This window comes from Anthonomus grandis, chromosome 7, assembly GCF_022605725.1.
Source record: "Anthonomus grandis grandis chromosome 7, icAntGran1.3, whole genome shotgun sequence".
Taxonomy (NCBI): domain Eukaryota; kingdom Metazoa; phylum Arthropoda; class Insecta; order Coleoptera; family Curculionidae; genus Anthonomus; species Anthonomus grandis.
Window position 1 is genome coordinate 32,279,918 of NC_065552.1, and position 25,669 is coordinate 32,305,586.

At 33.0% G+C, this 25,669-nt stretch overlaps 3 protein-coding genes across 5 annotated transcripts in view; 2 read left to right on the forward strand and 1 right to left on the reverse strand.

Moving 5' to 3' along the window:
• Positions 1 to 5,973, forward strand: part of LOC126738203 (proline dehydrogenase 1, mitochondrial) — a 65,494-nt gene extending 59,521 nt beyond the window's left edge. For both annotated transcript variants that reach the window (XM_050443412.1, XM_050443413.1), the window contains 3 exons: positions 3,176 to 3,461; positions 3,522 to 3,738; positions 4,616 to 5,973. In XM_050443412.1, the coding sequence (XP_050299369.1) occupies positions 3,176 to 3,461; positions 3,522 to 3,727 (492 nt within the window). In that variant the 3' untranslated portion in view covers positions 3,728 to 3,738; positions 4,616 to 5,973. The remainder of the gene's footprint in view (positions 1 to 3,175; positions 3,462 to 3,521; positions 3,739 to 4,615) is intronic.
• Positions 5,974 to 9,643: 3,670 nt separating this feature from the next.
• Positions 9,644 to 25,094, reverse strand: LOC126738212 (uncharacterized). The gene is made up of 3 exons (XM_050443435.1): positions 24,847 to 25,094; positions 24,687 to 24,788; positions 9,644 to 13,454 (listed from the first exon to the last, which is right to left on the reverse strand). Exons 1-3 carry the CDS (start codon positions 24,988 to 24,990, stop codon positions 13,167 to 13,169), a joined length of 534 nt encoding a protein of 177 aa, XP_050299392.1. The 5' UTR covers positions 24,991 to 25,094; the 3' UTR covers positions 9,644 to 13,166.
• The window catches only part of LOC126738205 (telomere zinc finger-associated protein), a 69,554-nt gene continuing 61,246 nt past the window's right edge, over positions 17,362 to 25,669 (forward strand). For both annotated transcript variants that reach the window (XM_050443418.1, XM_050443416.1), the window contains exon 1: positions 17,362 to 17,543. The gene's annotated coding sequence lies outside the window, so the exon portion shown is untranslated. The remainder of the gene's footprint in view (positions 17,544 to 25,669) is intronic.

A 25,669-nucleotide genomic window follows, 5' to 3' on the forward strand; every position in this document is an offset into this window, starting at 1 on the left:
TCTAGCACATTTTAGTTTAGTTACTCGGCAGTATCTAGATATTACATATCCAAATCATTAGATAGGTCGGGGAGGTGCCCACCTTTGGCTACCACGGTCTCCCGATCTAAATCCGCTTGACTTTTTTGATGAATGGTGAATGTTTACAAGCAGAATTTCGGCCTATTAGAACAATGACTGATGTTAAGCTTCTTCAGGAAGACATTGATAATTTTTATGGCTGGTGTCAAGCAAATCATATGGACCTTAACGTAAAAAAATGCTATCAAATATCATTTTCAAGAGTAAAAAGTCCTATTTCTTACAATTATTCAATCAACTATACTAACTTAAAGGTTACCGATGAAATGAAAGATCTTGGTGTTGTATTGGACAGCAAATTATCATTTGATATTCATATATCGGGTATTATCTCTCGGGCTCATAGAATGTTAGGTTTCATCATACGGTCAGGTTTCATCATAAAGAAACTATATTGCTACCTAGTTAGAAGTGTTCTTGAGTATTGCTCACCTATCAGGAACCCTTGTTATGTAACACATGTAACTGCAATTGAGCGAGTGCAGAATAAGTTTCTTCGTTATATTGGTTACAGGTGTGGTTATATCAGAGATGATTATTCTTATAGTGAATTAAGATTGCTACTTAATATTGATACTTTGGAAGGGAGGAGACTAAATCTTGAAATTCGTTTACTTCACAAGATTATTAATGGTGTAATTGATTGTCCAGATCTTTTAAATCTAGTATGTCTGAATGTACCTATAAGAAGGAATCGGCATACTAATGTTTTTTATGTTCCTTACCATTCTACAAATTATGGCAAAAATAACCCTATTACAAGAATGTTAAATAATGCAAACTCTATGCAACAATCTGTAGATTTTTTTGGAACTTCAGAGGCAAGATTTAGATGATCTTTAAGGCATATATTGTGATATATACTTTAATTTTTTTTGTATAGCAATGTATATCTATACTGTTTTTAGTAATTAGTTATATTTATTGTAAAATGGCAAGTCCGTAAATAAATAAATAAAGAATTGTCATATATAGAACAACTCCAATCCACACAAGGTGCACCAGGTGCTAATGCATTCACAAAAGTTACAGTTTGATGCGGATTTTGGGTCAACCGTATCATTGGCCGGTACTATTTCGAAAACGACGTTGGTGTGGTCAGCTAAAAAACATTGGTAACTGAAGTCTTTTGGCTGAAATTGAACGATATAGACGTGGATGACATGTGGTTCTAGCGGAACGGCTCTACGTGCCACCCATCGGACGCCACGATAGATATTGATAAGATCAATATATATCGTGCGATTTGACCCCGCTAGACTATTTCTTGTGGAGTTTTTTGAAGTCTCAGGTCTATGACAATAAACCACAGTAGACCGATGCTCTTAAGGCCGAGATGACTTAAGCTATCGGTTACCTTTTGCTAGATCTATGCGACAGAGTCATTGAAAATTGGACCACTCGTATCCATGCCAATGTGAGAAGCCGCGGGCGACATTAGAATGATGTTATATTGCATAGATAATGGCATACATGGAGCCTTTCAAATTTAAAAAGAAATCGTTAATATCTCACACGCAGCTTGTTTTATTATATTTTGTCAGCGGCCCGCCCTTAAAAAATAACCCTATATTATTAAATACCGACCCGGTTTGTTCGAAATGATATTAATTATCTTAGAATAGAAATATTTAAATTGTACAAGCAGTGGCACCTAGTATTAGAACGGTCGAATGATTTTCAGAATTGAATCAATACCTTGGATTCAAATACTTTTGAACAGAATGAATACTCTCGATACCGCAGATATTACAATTAGCGATCGATTCTTCAATCTATTAAGTGCAGTTTCGATTCTCGAGTCTCGTTTTCGAATTCAAACTGTCTGTCACTAATATATACACTTTAAAATAAAAAAGGAATGTAGTGAAATGAAAAATATATAGGTATATCTTTGTGCTAATTTACCAAGAATTATATTATAGCGACAACAAGTGTGCCAACAAGGTCGTCTCCACTCATTCGTATTATTATTTAATTTGTGTATGTAGAACTTTACAATGCTTTACTCAGTTAACGGTTTTCGTTAAGATTTTATGTAAACATCCATTCAAGATTTTTTTATCTATCGCTACCAAACTAATTTATAATAATATTACATCATATTATCAAACCTTATTCAAAATTACGCGATATATTAGATATAATTATTAGCTTTCGATTATTTTGTAGCATTGAAATACTTCGGAAATCGAGAAAATTGGAAATTATAGAATCTTTACTTTTGTTTTAAAGGCATTCAATTTCAGCCTATTCAACAAACACTACTCTGAAATAAGACTTATAGCTTTGCTTCGCTATCGCTAAGCTAAGTAGCGTTGTTACGTGTTATCAGCAAATGGAAACAGCGATTCAGAATTCAATGCGTCCAAAGTTTGTCACCAGAAAATAAAAGCATCTCCGATGTATATCCCGGAGACATGCCCAGAGAGCGATATTGAACTTTCTCGAGTAGGTCATTTTTGTAAATAGTCTGCTTTAATGAACTGCCTCGAACACTCCAATCTACTCACTAGTTTTCATTGACAAGCTTACAAATATTGCGCAATAGGAGTAACTATTTCAAGCTCCTGGAATTTTACGTATTTTTCAGGAGGTCGAGGATCAATATCCAAATTTCCGGAAAAATTTGGAAATTCACCCTTAACTTCTTGGAAGAAATGCTTAAGTAGTTTCCCATGTGTTTCAAGTTCCTAGGATAATTTTATTGTTTTGAAGAGCTGTCGTTATTTTTCAAATTATTCCAGGCAGTTTTTATTTTTTCCAAGGAAGTTCAAATTTTTTCCAAGAAGTTTTCCATGTAGTTCAAGCTCCCGGAATAATTTTTTTTATTTATTCGGGGAGGTTGAGAGTTAATTTTCCGAGGTAATCTAAGAAGTTTTCCTTATATTTACAATGCCTGGAATATATATATTTTTTTGTCATTGTTTCAACTTTATTAGACTAGATTAGAATTGTCTAGAATAGAAACTTGACGAACTCAATGTCTTGAAAATTGACCAAACGACGAATGAATACTCTGCAAAGCGTGAACTATTCTATTATTAAGTTTTATATTGTTTTGTTGTCTATAATACTTCTAATGTTTCTGCAGGAACGAGCTAGAGCCGCAGCCATGGGCTACCCAGACCCTACTAATCCCAACTTCGAAGCGACCACCGACATGTACCACAAAACGCTCACCGAATGCCTCAGGAGAATCAAGGCCTTCAAAGACAAGGGCGAAGAGAAGAAGATCGCCATCATGGTCGCCTCTCATAACGAAGACACTGTGCGATTTGCAATCGAGCAAATGAAGAGCTTCTCGATCGAGCCGGCCGATAAAGTAATTTGTTTCGGACAACTGTTGGCCATGTGCGATTATATTACCTTCCCGTTAGGTAAGTTAGTTTTGTACTTTTTAAATCACACAGTGTAAGTTAATGGTCCCCTTATTACAGGTCAGTCCGGTTACTCAGCTTACAAATATATACCGTACGGACCCGTAAACGAAGTATTACCTTATTTGTCTAGAAGAGCACATGAAAACAAAGGTGTCCTCAAGAAGATTAAGAAAGAGAAGAGACTGTTAGCTAAAGAGATCTTAAGGCGAATGGCCACCGGTCAAATTTGGTATACGCCCAAGGGCAATTACGTTCCAGTATAAATTATTGAAATGTAAGTTCAATTACTCTATGAAAGTCTTACTTTAATGCACCAGTTTGCTTAATGTGCTTGTTAGAGCAATCGGCCTATATTTTGTGGTTAACTCTATATTTCCTTGTTTAACCGTAAACACTATATTTGCCTTTTTAAGCACACTTGAATAAACTTCACCACTAAAAAAGCAGTGGATAATATATAACAGAGGTTTTAATACACTTATTAAAACTGTGATTATGTTTAATGGCCTCAGAAGTAATTATTTATTTATTTATTTTAATATACGGCAGAGCCATTTTACAAAAACAATAATAGATAATACAAAATATAGATAATATAATATAACAATACAAATATAAATATAATACTAGAATTACAATGCTGGAAAATGGATCCAAATTATTTTCATTAAAGAAACGCAAAGTACTAGTCAGAGGAGAAAAAACCCATAGTTGGCCGAATGAAAGGGTAAACGAAACATAGGAGAATTGATCCTTCTATGACAGGTGTTAAAAGGAATTGCTTCCAAGACGGTATGACAATGATATAAACCATTTAAGATCTTATAAAACGTTAAAGCATCAGAATAGTCTGACTTTAGGATTAGGGATATTAAATTGGACAGTGATAGCATTATAGTCAATGTAATAGTTACGAAAAATATTAACTTCAGCTCTGTAAGCAAGGGATCTTAAGAATCTTCTTTGTACAGCCTCAAGGCGTTCAATAGGGCGTATATCTAATACCAATTTTAAACCTTTTATCCCCTGATGATAGACACCACTGTATCCGAAACATGTCAAGAATTTTAAATAACTAAATGTTTAATAAATAAGTGAATGGAGACTGTAGGATTTTCATTTTAAGTAATGTTTAATTTGTGTTTTTTTAGGTTCCTTCTTTGAAGACACTCTCGAAAAAAAAGTACTTTAAGGGCTGCCACCGCTCCACGGCCCACCGATTTGTTATTTGTAGATAGACTTTAAGTAGATAGAGAAAAGTATTGTCCCAAAATTTGGTTATTAAAACAGCAAAATAGCCTGCAAGTTCGGTAGATGTGAATCTGAGTATATAAAAATACTAATAATATAGCCTCATGGTTTATGCAAAAACATTGGCCTCAGATACATTGTCACCTAACTTGTCAACAATAGATCGGTCAGTCTGCGTGAAGATTTGAATGCAGAGGCCTAAATTCGCGTTATCGATTATAAGTTAATAAATAAATAATATAGTCAATTAAGGAAAAAAAACCCAAAATAATAATAAGCAGGGTTCGTTAAAGGCTGATGATGGTAGAGCTGCGAGGGGAAGTTTGAAAAAATTATATAAAATAAACACTGCTCTAGTTTTATTTTTACGTATGTATACGAGCTTTCAAAGTTCTCACTCCCTATAGAACAATTCGCTTCACGCAGACTTATTTGTTTACATAGTCTTATTTGCTTAAAATAATATTCTATCAAAAAAAACTTGTACAAAGTATTCTTTGTATGAATGTTTGTGAACATGATCCTAAATTGATTTTGATTTTTGTAAAAGTCTATCGAGAATAAAACCACATTTTCGAACAATTCGCGGGCCAAGTGCACATTTATGACGAATTTTTTTTCAATAACAGGGATGAGCACGCATAGTATAACTTTCATATAATTTAACAACACATAAAAAAGAAAGTAGGAAAAATGTGGACACAGTAGCTTTGTATAAACACAAAAATGACACTACTTATGTCAGGGTGAAATTTAATTTTCTAAATAGAGTGCACCTAACCTGGGAATTGATTGAAAATGTAGCTGAAATGCCCTTGTTGAGTTGAATTTGTGTAAAATGTTTTAATATAAAATATAAATTTTGCAATCGATATGACTTTTACTGTCGTATCTAATTTTTCTTCATTCAATAACAATTCCCTTCAGATGGTCAGACAACAGTGCTGTTAAGTTTCTTTCTTCAATTTTCCCCCCTAGCATTAAGATATTTGTTCCTTCGTTATTTATTATCCCATTTGATATTTCAGATCAAGAAATGATATTAAACCCTTTTAAAGTTGTGTTTTAGTCCTTTCATTTAAATGATAGTAAAAAATACCCTTTTATGTATTTCGACACGCGTTATGATTTATTTTTAGAATTGTTTTAGCCTGTGATTTGGTATAGATTAATTTAATTAAAAAAACATCCCTCCGTACCTTTAGATTTTTTTTAATGTTTTTTTTGGTGTGATTTAAATAAATGTAATTCAAATTTATTGTGATTTTTATTTGTGTTTGTTATAGGCTTATGGTTAGTATTGACCTAATTTATTTGCAGATGGGTTATATAATGTTTAAGGGTAGACTCAATATGTAAGAAATACATTAATCGAAAAAAATCGTTTATAATCATGTCACGAAATTACAATAGACATAATAGTTTTGATTTTTTTTAATGATTAGTGTTAATATTTCAGTCATAATACATGTCACAATACATGAACCCGAAGAGTTGTTTATTCTTGTTTGCTATTTGTTTTAAGAAATCTACATTTAAATTAGGTTTTATTGCAAGGTTGACTGATGTGACAATAAAATAATTCTTAATAAAGAAATAAGTAAATGTTGATGCTGGTTGTTTACTTTGATGATTTTGGAATATTTATGTATCCCATTTAGTTTGCTCCATTAAATCATTATTTTCAAGGTAAGTCCTAAGTAGGAAAATAGGATCTTCGTATTTAATTCACTTTTCACAGCTTCATTCAACTGTAATAAATGTGGATTTTTACTAAGATACAAAATGTATCAAAGCGTGCTTTTTTAAGTAAGGGAAAAAATGGAAAAATTAATAGACTTAAGATCAGGTATGTTGTTAGCCTTAAGTAATGTTCGTTGGTTGCTGTTAATGTTTATTTAAGTTTATACCATACTGTGAAGATAAATGATAATGGCCCTTAAACCAGTGACGGCTACTGAATTTAAGAAGAGTGAAGCGCAGAACATAAAATAATATACCATAATTAATTTTTGGTAAGTTTATTTTTAAGAGTTTTAATTTCATTTTAGTGTTAAAATTTTTCTACTCTAACCTAATTAACATTTTGAGATAACGATTGTGTGGGTTGTAAACTGATGCATGTAATGCATCAGAGTAATATTTTAGAAATGCCTAATCTTTCTGTAATATTTTCTGAAATTTTATTGCAACTTACCTTTATCAAAGGTATACGTATGAAATGTATACATGCGCGTTGAAATATTTCGTCTCTTATGCATAATGACCGAGTCTCCAACCTGTATAAACAGCCCTAGCCGCTAGGCCAGTTCAAATCGGAATATTGGCGTGACTTTTAAATCAAGATAAATAAAGTGTAAATCGATGTTTCTAGTCGTCTTAAGTTATTGTGTACGTGTGTACCTATACTAAATTAATTGACTATTTTTGAGTGTCGAGTGTTTTAATTCACACCTAAATGAACAGTAGAGACGCTACACTATCAATAGGCCATGTTCCTGTTTTAAGAAGAATCACATAAAAAGATATTTCAACTATAAGGGCATTAAATAAAACAAAGTGAAATTCTTACTTTTTCAAAAAATACCTCCTTAACACTCTTTTTGTATAACAGTCATTTAAATACTGGAAATAATACAACTCAAACAGTTTAAAAAATAGCAACAATTGTGTTATGGAGAATGTCAGATTATCTCAGAGTGTGATATTTATGTTATATGTTATAGTAGCCGTCAGATATAATCTATTTTGTAAACCTGTCAAAAATCCTGGTTTTTAACTGGCGCAAATATGTTGCCACCTGCTATTTACTCTTTAACAGGTTCAACCAGATTCTTTAACAAGTGACCAAAAGAAATAATATCTGGCAATAACTGCATGTCTCAGGCTAATGAAAGCGCCTACGAACACCTTTGGACAGCTTTTTTTTTTTAATTTCATGACGCGTAGGTACTCATTGTTCTGGGATTTAAAAAACTATTATTTATTCACACAAATAATGAATTTAGTAGTTTATTTTTCATGCAAAAGAGTTCCTACGTGTAAAGAAGACTGCTATCCGCGATTTGTAGTCTTAGATATACAGGGTGTCAATTTGAAAACTTGAAGACGACCCTCATCGAAGAACAGAATTTTGCGAGGGAGTGACTATGAAAAATTATGTCTTACTCGTGAGTAGCTAAAAAATAATTGTTTTAGCAACGAATGCACGTGTTTTTTAAATGGTTTTGTAAATAAACACAATTGTAGATACTGGAATGATGAAAATCCGCATGTTTTCAGGGAAGGACATAAACAGTATCCAGAAAAATCAATGGTGGTACTATTGTCGGGCCTTTATGGTTGATAGGAACCTAAACGAAGATTTATTATATTTTCAAGAAGATGGAGCGCCACTCCACTATGTTCTGCCTGTTGGGCATCAGTGGATTGGGAGAAGAGGTTCAATGGAATGGCCGGCGAGATCACCAGAACACCCCGCGACATTTTCTCTTGAATGATTCTGTGGTTACTGAAAAACGGTTGTGTTTAAAATACAACCAGCTTCACGCGATGATCTTCGGCAACGGATTATTACAGAACGTGAGGGAGATTTCTATAAAAGTGTTTGAAAATGTGAGAAATGAGTTTAAAATTATACTTTCCTTTAGCTCAAAATGGAATTTATTTTGAGCATCTAATTAAATAAAAGAATACTTCATAAAAAGAGAGTTTATTTTATTTAACTTATACGTTTCTTTGACCCTGTGTAAATTTTAGGAAAAATTGATGTACAGGTGAATACTATTCCAAAAGACCTTTTATTTAAGGTATCGCAGAAGTGGTGGTGCCATTTAAAATTTTGGGGTTGAGGTGCTTCGGCTCCAAGGGGTGACTCATCCTATAACTAAAATATGGTGGTTGTAGTTCCCCCCACCTGTATAACATTTTTACCACAAAATTGACACGCTGTATATTTTATATTTGCTACAATAAACTTTCAAGACAAATCATGTTTAAAAATGCATCGAAAATATCGAGCGCCCCTGGAAAGCTTCTACGCGGCCCCTGATTGGTGATCCTGGCTACGGTTCTGAATTGGAACCTTATACAATGAACATACATTGAACTTGACCAGCTGATAAGGGCACAGAAGAGGGTGGCAGATATTACAGAGTAAGAAGGTTGAAAATAAAAAATCTGTTAACTTGAGGCAAACAGATTCAACTCGACCAGTAGAACAGGAGCATAAAATATAACTTAGATAGCATATGCTTTCCTATAGTATAGATGATTTGTTTTACCTCGTAAACAGCAGGTTCTAGAGCTAATTACACAAATTGGTTGTTCGCTGCTGTTCATGATCCCTTCAGTTTCTTTTTTCATTTGGTTTTCTCTGAAGAAGACAATAAGCAGAAACACTATGTTGGCAAGTACCATCCGTGTTTTTTTTTGCGTCTTGACTGACTGAATAATATAACCTTATAAGCCTATATCCTTTTTTCTCATTTAACGTTCCCTGCTAACCTTCTTTTTTTCAATTTTATAAATACCTTCAAAGGAAAAAGTCTTACGGACTTTTGCTTCCTCAGAATATGAATATATAGAGGAACTTTTTTGCTTGATTTCAACGCTCCTGAATTTTGTCGCAATATTAAAAAAAACACCCTGTATATATGGCATTCTCTCTCGCATGTCGCCTTTTTAACTCGCGACTATAGAGAAAGTAAACTAATCTGATTTTACATTATCTCGCTCGTCGCTTAGTTTTTTAGAAGGTAATACACTATTTTCTCCACTAAAGCGTCCTTACAAAGAATTTTTGGCAAACTGATTTGTATATTATATAACATTCATAAAGATTTATCGATATCATTGAATGTACCCTTAATTTATTATTTTAATCACTTATGCATAAGGAAGTTGTAGAAGAAAGAATAAATAAGAAACAAATTCTTAATATTTTAATAATATAATATTTAAAAGCTTTTTACAATATTGAGAATTTTTTAAATATCTGAAATACTCAAAATGAAAAAATATTTTTTATAATTTAAGATTCTACCGTTATAACCGACCTTTACTTGAATGGATAAACATTACAAGACTTCTAAAGTATATTTCCCTTTTAAACCGTTTTTCATTTTGAGTAATTCCATAAAACTTTATATAATTTGTAAACATTATTGCTTAAATATTTTTAGATCAATTAGGTAATACTTTTTAATATTAAATTTAAAATATAAAATTCAGTATGCTTTAGTACAGGGTGCATCATTAGGGGTACCTTTTCTCAGCAATGACGCCTTAGGAAAAACTTGATTTGAGAAAAAAGTAGATGCTGGAAATAATTTTTAAGTTTATAACTCTGTCAGTATAATTTTACGACACATTGATTTTCGTGGCTCTTAGCGTTATTCGAACAACTTCAAATCAAATAAATAGAATGAATTTTTAATTAATATTGTCAGAGAATCAATTTCATATATTGACTAGAACAGAATAGTTATGTTCTAGTTAGTGACCAGAGTTATTTTAAGTGAATAATGTGGTTGTGGGTTTATTGGTCAAAGGCTGAAGAAAACAATTTTTTTTCTAGGCCAAAGTTCTATCGGTTTGTTTATGTAAATATTTTTTTTAACATATCCTTTCTGTTGTGACTCAAAAGTCCCCATGTTGTTCCGATATCTGTGTTTAAACCTGTGATGTCTTTTTCTTTAATAACGCAAGAAAACGTATAATTTCGAGCTCTGAAGATGAATTAAATATAATTCGAAATGTTGGTGGCCTAGAAAAAAATTGTTTTCTTCAGTCTTTGACCAATAAACCCACAACTACGTCATTTACTTAGGATAATTATTTTTCTACAAAGCTCCTGGAGGTATGGTACCTTGCCACCCTTAATGAAACCCATACAATCGTCAAAAAAAAATCTGACTAACCTAAACATAATTTTCGTTTATTCTATTATAGTACATAAATTGCAGTGTGTTAAAAATATAATAAAGGTACATACTTGATATAATTTTCATCAAGGGTTCTGGTAAATACAGAGTGTCTCCGAATATATGGGAAATTTTCATTTGGAGTCTAGAAAACTTTAATTTAAATTCTCATCCGACTCACTTCTAAGGAAATATACAGGCATGCCATTCAAAATCGGCTTTTATTTAATAACTCTTATAATACTGGGTGAATTCTAAAAATCTTATGCAAATTCGGAGTATTCCGGGACACCATGTATATCTTCCAGTTACAAAGTTGAGTGATTAAACTTAGTCATATTTATTTTAAGTCAATACATTTAGCAGTGAAAATACAAAATAAATCATATATGTGTCAGTACTTTTTTGCTCACCAATAATGGAAGACACAATGATAATTGCTAATAAAAGTAACGTCCAATGAGTTTTTAAAAAGCAACATCATACAAATATTTGTCATGTAATCGTTATAAACATTACTTATTAGTATAACTCTCGATGTTTATGGACTAGGCAACGAGGGAGGCGAACTTTACAGTAATGAATTTGTGGCAATGTTTTATTTCATATTGTTATCAAGTTTACTAAAATTTATTATACGGTGAATTAAATTGTCAACGCTTGACTTGACTCAAAAGCTGCTCTCTATTTTGCCGTATGAGGAACCGACGATATTCTTTCAGGCCATTTTAAGATAAGTAAAATTTATTGTCCTACTCGTTTAGGTTTTTTTGACAAGAAAATATTGATCCTTAGGCTGCTTTAAACACAAATCTATAGTTCATAAATATTGCTAATGTTGTTCCCATGACTCAAACAATTTTGATATTCTCGTTATACTGCCGAGGCCTGTAAAGAAGATAGTAGATGTAAAGTTTTCTAGCTGTAACCCTCTATGTTTCAAAATTAAAGAGAAGGAAAAAAAAGAGCACTGACAAGAGGAAGAGTAGAAGTGATCCTACCACATTTTGGCAAAGCCCAATTTTGTTACACCTAAAATCCTATATAAAATCTTAATTTTAATTAACGGATTTGCATCCTTTACAACCTTTTTACACTGGAAGTCAGGTGAGGAAGTAAATGACCGTATACTATGTTAGTGATATTAAAACCATAGTGAAAGCTATAAACAGTAGTGGTCAAGTGTAATTTCTCTAGTTCATATACCTTTTACATTTTCAACAAAATTGGGTTGATGGATGTTCAATTAGGACACAGTAATCAGAGGACAGGTCGAGAGTTAGAACAATATTATTTTAAAAGTCTAGAATTTGTTCGTGAGCTCCATAGGAAAAATTAAAGGGGTGTTAGGTCAGGAAGCTGATCTGGCCATTCTATGGCACCTTGGGTCCCAGTCCACCTAATTTGATAAATTACATCCAAATTGTTCTCTAACATCTTTAGAATAGTAGAAGCTGAACATTGTCCCGTTGATGTAATATAAATTCAAATGTGTCCCGACCAACATGGCCAATATAAGTGGAGTAATGTTTTCTCAAAAATATGACCGCGCAAATATTTCATTTTTGGCGAAGTTATTCGAATATCCGATGCAGACTACAGATGGAGAATTTTATCATACCAAAATATGCATTTTCGATGAATATTGACAGAAAACTGATTGGTAAAATCTTATTTGCATTGTGTGCATTTTAAATTTGGCACGACGTTTCGGTTTCGACAATATTATTCTACAGGCTGATACTAGAGGTGTGCGTAGAGATGTATGATGTCTAGTTATGCGTGAAGCGCATTGAATCTTGCAGTGTTTTAACAGTATATCTTCAGATATTGGGAATATCAACACTGGCCTGACTGAAGATTCCTTGGTTTTGCATGATGTAAATTGCGTCCGCGAATCTTCTTTTCTTCCAATGTTGTTCCTTGCATAAAATCTTTGCTTCTGTCCAATGTATGTTGTAGCCATTGGACCAAACGTATTCTGCTATTCCTGATCTGGAAACCGCTCCTGTGCGGATCCACTTTCTATGTTCTCTGACTTCCAGTGGTCGCTTTGTCTGCAAGAGTTGCTGTTGCCAGCTTGTTTTAAATTGGGGTGAGTTGACTTGTGGGTTTTGTAAAAAATTCCGATCTTTTAAATTAACAACCGGTAATTTACACTTAGCAACAGAACATAATAAAAGTTAATTAACATTTTAATAAAGGAGAGTATCGGTTTTCCGATTTAAAAAAGTTAATAAAGCAAGACTAATATGAAACTGACACGTTAATAACATACGTGTTTACATGCAACATACATGTGTCGTGAGGTATAAATTACACATACTCGATTATATTACAAATCGACCATACTCCGGGGTCGCCTTTTCCGTAAAATCTTTCTTACTATAATATGACGTCAAATACAACTTATAAACAATATCACCCGTTTATTAGCACGCAAACCTGATCTTATATTTATTAAAAACCTTATTATATAATATTCATTTTAGTCCGTAATAATATATATAAGAAACAACAAAAATGTTTACAAAACCCTCTTCATTTGTTGGTTCTGACGACTCATACTGATCTCCGCCCTTTCGCATTTATCAATTAAACCATCTAATGCAGACATGTTTTCTTCATGTTTTCCGAAAACGCTGTTGCCTTGCTCCCTTCTGATTTCATCGGGGTCCCGGAATTTCGGTGCCTCTTGTGCGATCGGAATTTGGTCTGAAGATCCTTCTTGCGGTACTTGGTTTTCCGGGGGGTTTGTTTGGAACTTCTGCATGGGGGAGCCTATTTTGGTCCGTAGAAAGTTGGATAACGGTGCCTGAATTAATTATATTTCATTAGAAATTGATTGACATTTGGATATTTTCTTTATTATTTATTTCCACTAAGATTTGAACCATTTAAATTTATTTTTTTTTATTGATTTATGTTTAATTATTTATTGACATTCGGAGAATAATATCCCAAAAATAAACTACAATCCTCTAAATAGTTTCACATCCGGTTAAAGGGATTCATCGAGTTTTGATTCCAGCGTGACGTCATACCCAACTGATTCGAATTTAGAACAATATTTGGAATATCGTATCACTTTGTATAGTGAGTAGGGCTCATATACTAAATACTTTAAAGTAAATACTGGTTACATCACATCAGAAAAGTAGACGACAATGTTTTAACGCATAAGTCTATTTCAAAATGCAATTGGGCGATCTACGCATGCCTAAAAATTTTCTGAAAGCATCTTGTCGAACTTGCATTGTCTTATTTATTTAATGTTATCAAGTGTAAACTGAACAAGTGATAACGGTTGGAGATGCTTACCAACCGAAACGTCGTGTTACATTAAATAAATAAGACAATGCAAGTTCGACAAGATGCTTTTACTGTACCATTGTCTACCACCTTCAAAAACTAAAAATTTTCTATTGTTCATTGCCAATGCTTAATCGGTCGATAATCCTTATTTTGGGTTGGATTGGATTTTGATGATGAGCAACCTTTGCTCACACTGTTATTAGTAGTGCGCATGTGCATATATTGTAATTATACAATAAATCACAGCCATCTTTACTCTAGTCGCGAACATCGCAAGGCAACACCGCGAACCGCTTATGCTTCCGGATCGATTTAATAGCCGTATTTAACGGGACTCGGCAATGATTTTAAGTTTTTTTACTAACAGAAATGCCCGTTTTGTTGAAGGCATTATGCTATTCATTGGAAAATAGATTTGATATGATTTTTTAACTTTATTTTCATAATATCAAGATTATATCCCAATGTATACAACAAAAAAAAATATTTACCTCTGGATGTTTACTTATTATTGATCAAATATTTTTATTTGGCTTTTTTCGAATAATAATTCTACATATGGTAAATAAATGGTGGATACAAAGTGTTAAATTGTAAATTAACATGCAAAGCCTGAATTATTACATATTATACAGTGTGGTACATAATAAATGTGAAACAATGATTGTTTTAAATTGAAAGTTAAGTATCATCAAAAATGTCGTCAAAAACACTTACAGAAATAAGTATGAGATTGGGTGATTTTGAACACAAAATAGCCAGTATACAGGGCAGATCAAAGCATATTATCAGTTTTCTTAAAGTAAATATAGGTAGATATGGTTGCCTCCATCTATAATCCGTTTTGGTCACCTGTCAAAAAGCCAGCTTTTGACTAGTCAAAGAATGTAAATAGCAGGTGGATGGCAACCAGTTTTTTGACAGGAGACCAAAACGAATAATTATCGATAAAGGCAACAGTATATTACATATTTTTTTATAGGTAGATACGTTCGATATCGGTTTGATACCTTTGATACCTCTATAAAATTCAAAGAACAGTTTTCACTTGAATTTTCAACATCAAAAAAAATAAAAAGAAGAAGAAAAATGGAAGGTCCCACCCTCACGTACCAGGATTTGAGAAAAAGTAACTGTTATTAGTAATATTAGAAAAAAGTGATTGGTTAATTTTATGGTTATCAGTAATCACATCTAAAACTTCAAAACCATTTTTCTATACTAAAGAAATTACATTTTTGGTAATTGGCACCATCTCTATTCCTTTAATTTTATTAACTGGCAAAAGTTTTACAATTTCTGAAAAATTTCCAAAAGAAGAACATATATCATGAAAGCTAATACAGTTTGAGCTAATGAAGTATCATTTGCAGCTACACCAATTAGACTCTTCCCTCGATAATCCAATCTTTTGGAAATATATATTTCATCAATTAATAGGTTAACTACTTTTTCTGTGGATGTTAAAGAGCCAGATACAATGTTTAAATAATTTGTGGTAACATTATCGGATTTTTGTGCATTATTAGTATTTGGTGATACATCAATACTGGATGAAAGGTACTGCAAGTGTCTTTTAGTGGGTAGTGTGAAAAAGTCTCTCAACATCTCATAAGTGCAAGGCGAGGAAATATATAACATAAAAGACATCACAATGGTTGATGGTTAATAACGTTTATGCTTTGACAGGAGATTTATTTGATCAATTAAAAGTAAAAGCCTGTTACAAAGATTGTTAGTTTTCTCAGATAGTCCTCATTCGAGTCCTCATTATTATAACAATGGGCTAATTCCGAGGCTGATTCCAAATCACAATTATTATTTTAATTAAAATAATGCCTCTCTTTAAGCAATTTACCCTTTTTTTAAGAATATCGCTAAGTGATTCTTGAGCTGATGTTCACAGCTAGGAGATTTATATCTAGACAACAAATTCTCTAGCTGAGACCACCTATTTAGTGTCAATTCAAAAGGTAAAATCCATTTCAGGTCAATATGGGTCAGTTCATTCCTATTTATAAACACTTTTACTTTCATGTCGCTCTCTACTATGACTTGATTAGCGATATTTAAACAAGTATTAGTCAAATTTAAGGAGTAAAAACATATTTTTAAATTATCAACTATTTTTACATTCCACAACTCTGAAATATTAATTTTTTTAAGATAATTTTTTATTATCATATGAAAATTTGTAATAAGATCTGATTGTTCATGTTCTTTATTTCTTTCTTCTGGACTCTTTTGAGGGAGAGTAACCTTTTTTGAAAGATATCCAGGTAAATTTGGAAAAATTTGAGGAACTGCTGAAGGAACTAATCGAGTTTTAGTAGATATTTTTGTTGTTGTGCCATTTGGCAAAAGATAAATATCCTCCCGAATGATGTCAGTGGGGGCAAAATGCTTAGCACAAACAGAATGCTTAGTAGGAGTCCAGTTGTCTCTAGGAATTGCTTTCAGCCATTTACCTTTAATTTGCTCATCTTTAGGAAAACCGGTATACCGGAAAACCAAACACCGATTCAACTCCCTCACCTGCATCTAATGGTAAAGTTTTGTAATTGGATTGAACAGGGACACAGCATGGACTTGGCATGTTAAAAATGTACAAATATTACACAAATATTATATAAACTTACCTACTACCGGCTACTACAACTCCTGACTTAAACTACTTATTTACCACATTGTTTACAAGTAGGGAGACAAATACCTACACCAATTTTCCATATTTCTCCCTATGTATATTAAGCTATAAAGCAATATATTATTATCCACAGACTAAACAAATAAATGAACTACCACAAGTTCAAAATACAAGTCATAAAACCATTTTAAGCAAGAAAGCCAAGAAACACAACACACAATAATAACAAACCCACTTTTAAAACGTCATTTAGCTAGCCGGCCGGTAAATTTTGTTCGACTTTTAAGTTCGATTATTTAAATAACTACGCAAAATCCACATTAAAGAATATAACTAGAACTTAGAGTAGGTTTTTAAAATTGAGTCTTAACGTTAGTAATTTAAATTTAAGCACAAAAATCCGGAATTTTAAGAGAGAAACGAGGTAAACACCCACGGAAACCGCTGCGATTACCTACTAATATAAATATATGGGGTTATGGGGTTTCCAAGATGGCGGCGTCGGTCGACTCGCTATGTTGCCGATGTGATGATGTTCGTGGCTAGAGATAAAGAAGGTTGTGAATAAATAAACAAATACTACCGTTGTAATTACTAGTTGTAATCTATAGATGGTGCAAATACTTACCTATAATGAGATACGACAGAAAATTACGATGATCGTACTAGTACAGTAGCCACTCCCAATAAATAATAAAATAATATTTGTTGACGTAAGTGACATTTGACAGTCTTTTTTATTTATGAATTAACCGTATTAACATATTTGATATTTCTAATTTGCGTGTGGAAATTTGGGCTTATGACCTAAAGGAGTGATGTAAATCCTTCTAAGTTACAGAATTTGGTTACTTTAAATTTAAGTAAATAACATATATAATGGCCAAAGTGATGGTAATCGCAAATAGATGTAGTTAAGCCGGGTGTAATTGTGAATTATACGTAAGTACAAAATCCTTTAAAAATTTTGCATTTTTTAACTTCATCTTCACTTTTTATCAATAAAATGTTCAAACTCAACATTCTATGTACAAATTTTCAAAAAACATCGGTTTTTAGATGTCCCTTTAACTTTACCAGACCCTCTGATGCTTAAACATGTTTGCTTTGGATATCGGATATAGGTATATGCTAGGGCTTCAGAGACACGATATTGACTTTTAACCTTTTGTGACTGCCTCGACAAACATTTCTTAAAAAGAAGGAAAAAGGTTAATATAAAGGGAAATACAAATTTAAAACATTTTTTACCGAGATTACACACCATATTGATTTAAGATTTCAAAATTCCCAGTAGTCTTAAAAAGTGAAATATTCAGTTTTTTTCCTTTCAAGTGCAAATCGCAGATCAGAAAATAGTGAATGTTGAAGTTGAACATGATAATGTTTTGCACCAATAACAAGTAATTACAGGCGAATTACGTAATATAAGGGTTGCACTGAAGACAATTCAACTTTTATTTTTTATCTTAATCAAAACAACTATAAATTTTTATTTTTGAGGGTAACACAATCCACGAAAATTTTCAATGGAAAAAGATATCAAGTAATATCTAATTTTAAAGGTGCGTTAATTTCTTTTACAACAATACCTAACATCATGTTTCCAAGTTGTAATAGTAGTTCAACATTTTTCAAATTATTTGCATTTAAAATTTAATTAACAGTAAACGACAGAGTTCAGAAAGGCAATGATATAGTTTGGGGGCACAAATCCTTTAGCAAGACCGGCACTCCCTAGAGTAAACTCTAGTGCTTCTTAAAATTGCTGATATTATTTTACCTATATTTTTACATCTACAACATTCGAATGGACCTAACGATCCATAGTACGGCTGCTGCCTTTATCACATTAGGAGTTAAGATCGAAAAATAAAAAAAACCAAAGCAATTCCAAAACTGAAAGGCCAACACCACCGTGGGTAGAACACCATAAAATAGAAGCTATCAGAAAAGATATACTTTAGCTAATGGAATTTATCGGATAATGCGAATTCGAAACAGGATTTATAAATTCATATCCCTATCCAGTGCGTTGATACCCTTAACCCTATCGACTGATGTATCTCCTAAGATACAGAACTTTTGAATTTTTTTTTAATTTCAGTTTTTGAGCAGTCTTAGAGATAACCAAAGATATAGGGAAGTGGATTATGTTATTACCATCTGAAGACTGCTATGTTTCTGATGTTGGGTCTTCATCAGATAATGAAGAGGTAGACCCAAACATTTTAGATTTAGATTATAATCCTGAAATTCAACCACTTCATGTACCAATAGATCAATCTAATGATTAGGATTGTTCCGACGATGATATACCATTATCTGCTGCGAATTTAAAAAAGAAAATCGGAAAAAGGGATCATGATTTTAAATCGGAAAAGGAAGACTTTGAACTTTATCAAACGCCAATCGAGATTGAGTACGATTCTCCAGATGGTATACTTACTCCTCTTCAATATTTTCATAAATTTGGGAAGTGCCTATTATTCAGCATTGTTGAGCAAACAAATATATATTCAACATTATCCACCGGTACATCAATAAAAAGGTCTCCAAATGAAATAAAAGCCTTTATAGGTATGGAACTTCTTATGATGGGAGTTGTAAGGATGTCATCCTTTGAAGATTACTGGTCTCCAATATAGTCTTATTTCTGATGTAATGCCGGTTAAAAGGTTTAAAAAACCGAGGAGACTTACACATTTTGATGTCTGACGCTAATGGGGATCGTCTTTTCAAGATAAGGCGTTGTTAGACATGATTAGAGCTAACAGTGTAAAAATCAAAGTTGAAAACCTTTATTCGATTGACGCAATGGTGATACCATATAACGGGACCAAAGGTGGAAACCTTAGACAATATATGCCAGAAAAGTCTAAAATATGGGAATTCAAAATGCCTGTGGGAGCGGGGATATCAGGAATAGTAAATGACTTTTATAGGTGTATATACTGGCTCTACTACTTTTGACAATATGACTTTTTGTCAAACTGAAGCTGAACTTGGCTCTTGTGGTAAAATAGTTATATAGACTTAAAATAATTCCAGACCCCGCTAAGAGTTATATGTATATTTTCATAACTGGGACACAAAGTCCGGTATCACACACTCCTACTTTTCAGCAAAGAGGAGAAAAAGATAGTTGACATAGAATGTCCACAAATTATAAAACAATTCAATCCCCACATAGGTGGTGTACACTTAGTTGACATACTAATAGCTCTTTATGAAACACCTTATAATTCAGGGCATTGGTATTTTGGGATATTCCGACAAGTTATTGACATTTGTGTAAATCATGCTTGGTTATTACACAGAAGAGACAGTGAAGCCCTTGGGACTTTTGACCATTTGAGAGAATTCCGAGTAAGTTAGGCTTTATCGCTGGTAAAATTCAAGCAAAAGACGAAATTTGAAAAATCTGTTTTTGCAAACAGTCATCAAAAAAATCAAAGTTCCAGTAACTGTAACACTAACTGAAGATATCAGATATGACCAAATTGGACATTTTTCTACATTTACAAAGAAAGGAAGATGTAGGCTGTGTACCAATTGACAAACTGCGTTTTTTTGTAAAAGTGTAGTCTAAGAATATGTTTTGTGCAAGGAAAGAATCTGCGCAATTGTTTTTAACATATCAAGATATCTAAGCGGTCCCTGTAGGATACATAGTTTTTTCCTGTACCTAAGCATAGAAAATTAAGAATTTTGATTTTTTTGTAGCCTATATATCCATTAAAGAAAAAAATATGCCAAAATATTTTTTTTAATTAAAGATAAAAACTTGCTCGGTTAAGGGTTAAACAGAAACTTTCTGATAGCAAGATGGATAGATGATGAACGACAAAAATGCCAGAAGTAAAACCAAATGGAGCACGAATTATTTGTCAAGGAAACGCCTTTGACGTGCTGCCACATCAATGATTTATAGATGTACTAAAACTATATAGGGCAGATGTATACATGTCAGCTTGGTGGATATCGATTAGCCTCCAGTATTCCTCACTGGTAGCAGTATTCAAACAAGCAGAATCTCAATTCACTGAGGTATTTTTCAAAGCTATTCCCTAAGTCCATTGTGGTTTTGCATCACGTTTTTGAATGAATCCACTTTTAGACGATTAGTCGCTAATGAATTTACATGCAATCAGCTATAGCTTTGCTATTAAGAAGTACAACAGAGAAGTAGTCCTATAGTTGGAACCTCAAATCACAAAACAGTTTTACCACTAGGCTTCATCCTCTACTGCATATAAATGCTAAATATGTCGAAATAAAGCAAATCTAAATAAAAATAGATCATTGAATTATAACGTAATAAATCGTGAGACGCTTTCTAAAATTTAATCTTAGTACCTTTTGTCACCAGGTACCATAACGCGCATAATTTGTACTGTGACTGGACCAGATTTTTCTTTATGATAAAGAAGAATTGCATTTTCTTAAGAACGACTCGAGTTATAAGAACCAAAGGCATAAAAAACATATCCAGCACCTATCCATTTGCCAAATAGTGGAAAAATTTGAGAATAAGAAGACAAGACTGGTACTATTATAAATAAAAAAACTGTTGAAGCAATGGACAAAGCAACGCAAATTGAAATACCTTTACAGTTTGCAATAAATTCTAGTTTTTCAACTCGTGAGGCAGCTACAGCAACTGGATTATTCCACGAATCTGTACCGTAAAACGGGGCTACTTTGGCACACGGGGTAACTTTGGCAGAGCGTGCGCGCCTTTGTTTATATTAGGCTTGTTTGTCTAGTTTTAATATTCAGTGTCCGAGAGTTGTTCAGGCAGGTCGGTATGTTCCGCGGTGCGAAATATGGTGCGAAATTATAGTAGGTTGCCTGGATCGAGGCCCTATAAAAACTACACGGAACAAAATTTAGCGAATGCATTGCAAGCTGCTAGGGAAGGGAGGATGTCACAAGTACGAGCTTCCAAAACATGGAAAATACCTAGAGGCACTCTTCAGAATAAGCTGTAGGTCACCCCACCATCCTTACCCAACAGGAGGAGAGGCTAATTTCAGAGACCATCAACCAGGTAGCAGATTGGGGTTTTCCCGTTACTGTTAGTGACGCCAGAGAAATCGTGCAAAAATATGTTACAAAACAAGGCAGAAATATTCTTAGATGGCCCAACAATAGACCAGGACCCGACTTTATTGAAAAATTTATTACCAGAAATAATATTAGCATTCGATTGGCATCTAATATTAAGCGTGTACGTGCTTCGGTTGGGCGCGCCGATATAATGCAGTTTTTCGATAACATTACGTAAACCTGTTCTGGAGTCCATTTCTGCGAAACAAGTGTTTAACTATGATGAGACTAATTTCACAGACGATCCCGGGGACAAAAAAGTTTTGGTTCGTAAGGGTACTAAAAGGGTTGAAAGGGTTCAAGAACATTCGCGTTCAGCAATAAGTGTAATGGTCTGCGGAAGCGCAAATGGAATCCTACTACCACCAATGGTAGTCTATAAAGCTAACAACATTTACGAAAATTGGACCGTTGGTGGCCCTCTAGGGGCAGTTTATGATAACAGCAGCAGTGGATGGTTCGATATGAATCTCTTTGAGGTATGGTTTTTTAAACTGTTGCTGCCCCACGTCAAAGAAAATTGTAATGGTGAATCAGTTGTTCTTTTAGGTGATAACCTAGCCTCACATTTTTCTCCAACCGTGGTAAAGGCTGCTAAAGAAAATAATATTTATATGGCTCTTTTACCCCCCAATTCAACTCACTCTATGCAGCCTTTGGACGTGACTTTCTTTGCTCCCATGAAAAAGAAATGGAGGGCTATTTTAGACGATTGGAGAAAGACCAGTCGCGTAAAAGGCACTCTGCCTAAAGAACACTTTCCGAATCTTCTGAATCGCTTGTGGAGATCTCTACAGGAAAGAGTAGAAGACAATTTAAAATCCGGATTTCGTGCCACCGGAATTTGTCCATATGATCCGCAGCAGCCTTTATCCAAATTGCCAAAAACTCCAATTGATGCATCTACGAATGATAGTTTATTAGAGTTTCTTCAGGAGACACGTGGACAATCAAGCACTAACCCTAAACGAAAGCGGGGACGAAAAATTATTCCCGGCAAAGAAGTCGATTGTGAAGAAACTAAAGAGGAGCAAGGCAAGGAAAAACTAATTGAAAATGAAAATAAGGACAAAAAGAAGATTGCGGGAAAAGGGAAAGGCAAAGGAAAAGCAAAAATTTTTAAAAAATCGACATTAAAAGATGTCAATCTACCGTTATCCTCAAGTACCCACAATGAAGACGAATGCAGAATTTGTGCTGCTTATTGGTCTGGTTATACTGGACCAGACTGGATTCTATGCAATGGTTGTTTTAAATGGATCTGTGGTATTTGTAACGAGGGATCCAAAGAAAAATATTATACCTGTGAGGCATATGAAGATGATTAGTATTTATGTTATTTTGATTTAGTTCCTTTCTTTTACTGTGCCAAATATTAGAAAAATATTTTTTGTTAGTTTATAAGTGTTTTGTTTAAGAATATAGAAATTTCATTAAAAATATTGAATGTTTTATTTAAAAACTAAAAAAAAAGCCTAATTTGGTGCCAAAGTAACCCCAGGATGGGCCTACATTATGTTTATTCACATTTCCGTTTGGGTGCCAATGTAACCCCAAACACGGGGCTACTTTGGCACTCATCTTTTTAATTTTTTTTTTGAAAACGGTTTATTGTAAAAACCCTATTTTAAAGCAGGTTATTAGTATGACCCGTATTGTTACTCTTGATTTTATTCAAGTTGATTCGAATATAAATGCAGCGCCTAGAATCAAAAATGCCTCAAAAAGTAGCCCCGCTAAGCAAAGTACTGAAATCCCGAATAAAATGCGAAGCCTTTAAAAACTCTTGGTGGCGATGAACCCAACAGAAGTGTGGCACCTCGAATGACTTACGTAACTTCGGCTCATCAAGTTTAAATGGTCACGTAAACATACAAAACTGTCGTTACTGTAATGACAAGAACCCACGGGTATTTAGAAAAGGACATACGAAATACCGTCGCAAAGTTATTGTTTAATCCGTTCTTTATAAAACGCAATTTAATGGCGAAAAAAAAAAGAGTAGTTGAAAAATGCCGAGCTATTTCCAGAGAATCATTTGTGAAATTACCTCACAATAGAGGCTCTAACTCTGAATAACATGAATCAACTTAAAATAAAGGGCAATAACTACGCGTATTTTTAAAAAGGTTTGAACGATGAAAGCAATTTTATTTATTTAAATTTAAGCATCAAACGAAGTATTTTATTTCAACTCTAAAATTATTTTTTACGTTTTAATGTCTCTATTTCTTTCTCTCAGCTAACACAGATGCTTGTAATTCATGGTATTTAAACAAAATAAAATAAGCCCTAGATATCTATAGTAACTTGCGCTGGATTACCGATTAATACTGAAATTTGGATATTTATTGGAAAAACTGTTTATTTAAAAACGGATTTCCACCTATACATGTCTGGATTAAAATGTTCAAAATTAGGTCAGCGATTATTTGTTACATAACTCAGGTTGAATTGGTAATACCCTAGTGTTATTATTCCGCGGTTTAAATATTTAAAAAAAATTTTAAAAAATTTAGATGGTTTGCCAAGTTTTGACAATGAAATTGTTTACATAGAAATTGAAATTTGGTTCTCTGCCGTTTTATCACCGTTTCAATGTAAAAACCCAAAATTCAACTCAATACTCAAAGAAGTCTATTCAACTCAATACTGGACAAAAGTTTTACAGAATTATTTCTAATATGACTGAAAAGAGTGTAACGAAAACTTCATAAATAAAAGTTTCTATTTGAAAACGAGGCAATTTCAACCTTTTTTGTAAAGAAAATTTAATGAAAACTTTGTAAACCTATTTCCATAACAGTGACGTAATTTCTTTGCCAAATGATGCATTCTTTGATAAACTTCTGGAAATTTATTTCTTAGAAAACTCATTTAGTTTTCCACGTAAACTCGGAATTAAATGTTGGGAAATATTGAAGCAACTAATATATACATACTCGTACATTCCCTATTTTAGCTTATACTTACTGTAAAATTATTTATCTTTTGCTGTGTCGATTTTAAAATGGTATTCAATTCATCAAGTCTGCCACCTATACGACCTAGGCTCTCTCCTTGAACTTCAGTCTCCTTAAATAAATCCCAAAAAAATTACATTCATTTTTTTTTACATATTTAGTGACCTTACCCCCATTTGTTCAGCATCCAATTTTTCCCTCTCCATTGCATCTGCTTCTGCTTTATTTTTTAGGAACTGTTCATAATCTGGCTTGTCAACCCCTAACAATTCAGCCCTCATACATTCGTATTCGTACGTACCTTCTTCTGCCATAATTTTTAAATAGGATTAAATGCGTAACAATTTAAAGGCAACGTGACAATTCGTTACAGGGATTATGAAACTCAACAAGGTCCGTATTTCTCTTATTACCCTTATCAAAATGCCAGTTTCGCTTGCTCTTTATCAGACAAGCTTATACTCTATAGAGTAAAGTGAGAAGGACATAATTGGAACGAAGTCATGCGCGACACTTTGATCGATTTTCTTAATATTGCATGCTACAAATTGAGGTTGTAAAAACAGGGAATATGAGTTTTTTTTATACATTTATATAAATATTTAACTACACTTTGCATGTAAATAAAACAGAAAGCCTAAGCGAGAATGGGCTATCACATGATTATATAAGATTAATATTAAACAAAATTAAATAAATATCTAGAGACTGAAAAGCCGGGCGAATATGCTGTAATTAAAAATTAACTACCAATGACTAAGCAGTATATTATGGACTTATAAATTGATATTTATATAAGCTGTGTTTAATCACACATTAAGACATTACATTAATTTTATTATCAGCATTCTACCATAAATGTAATACGATAAAGACTTTGGACGAAAATACAATCAATAAAAATTTATATAATAATAAATTAGAAACAATAAGAAAAGCAACAAAATAACGGTCCCCAGATAATAAAACTAAAATAAATAGAAATCTTATAAT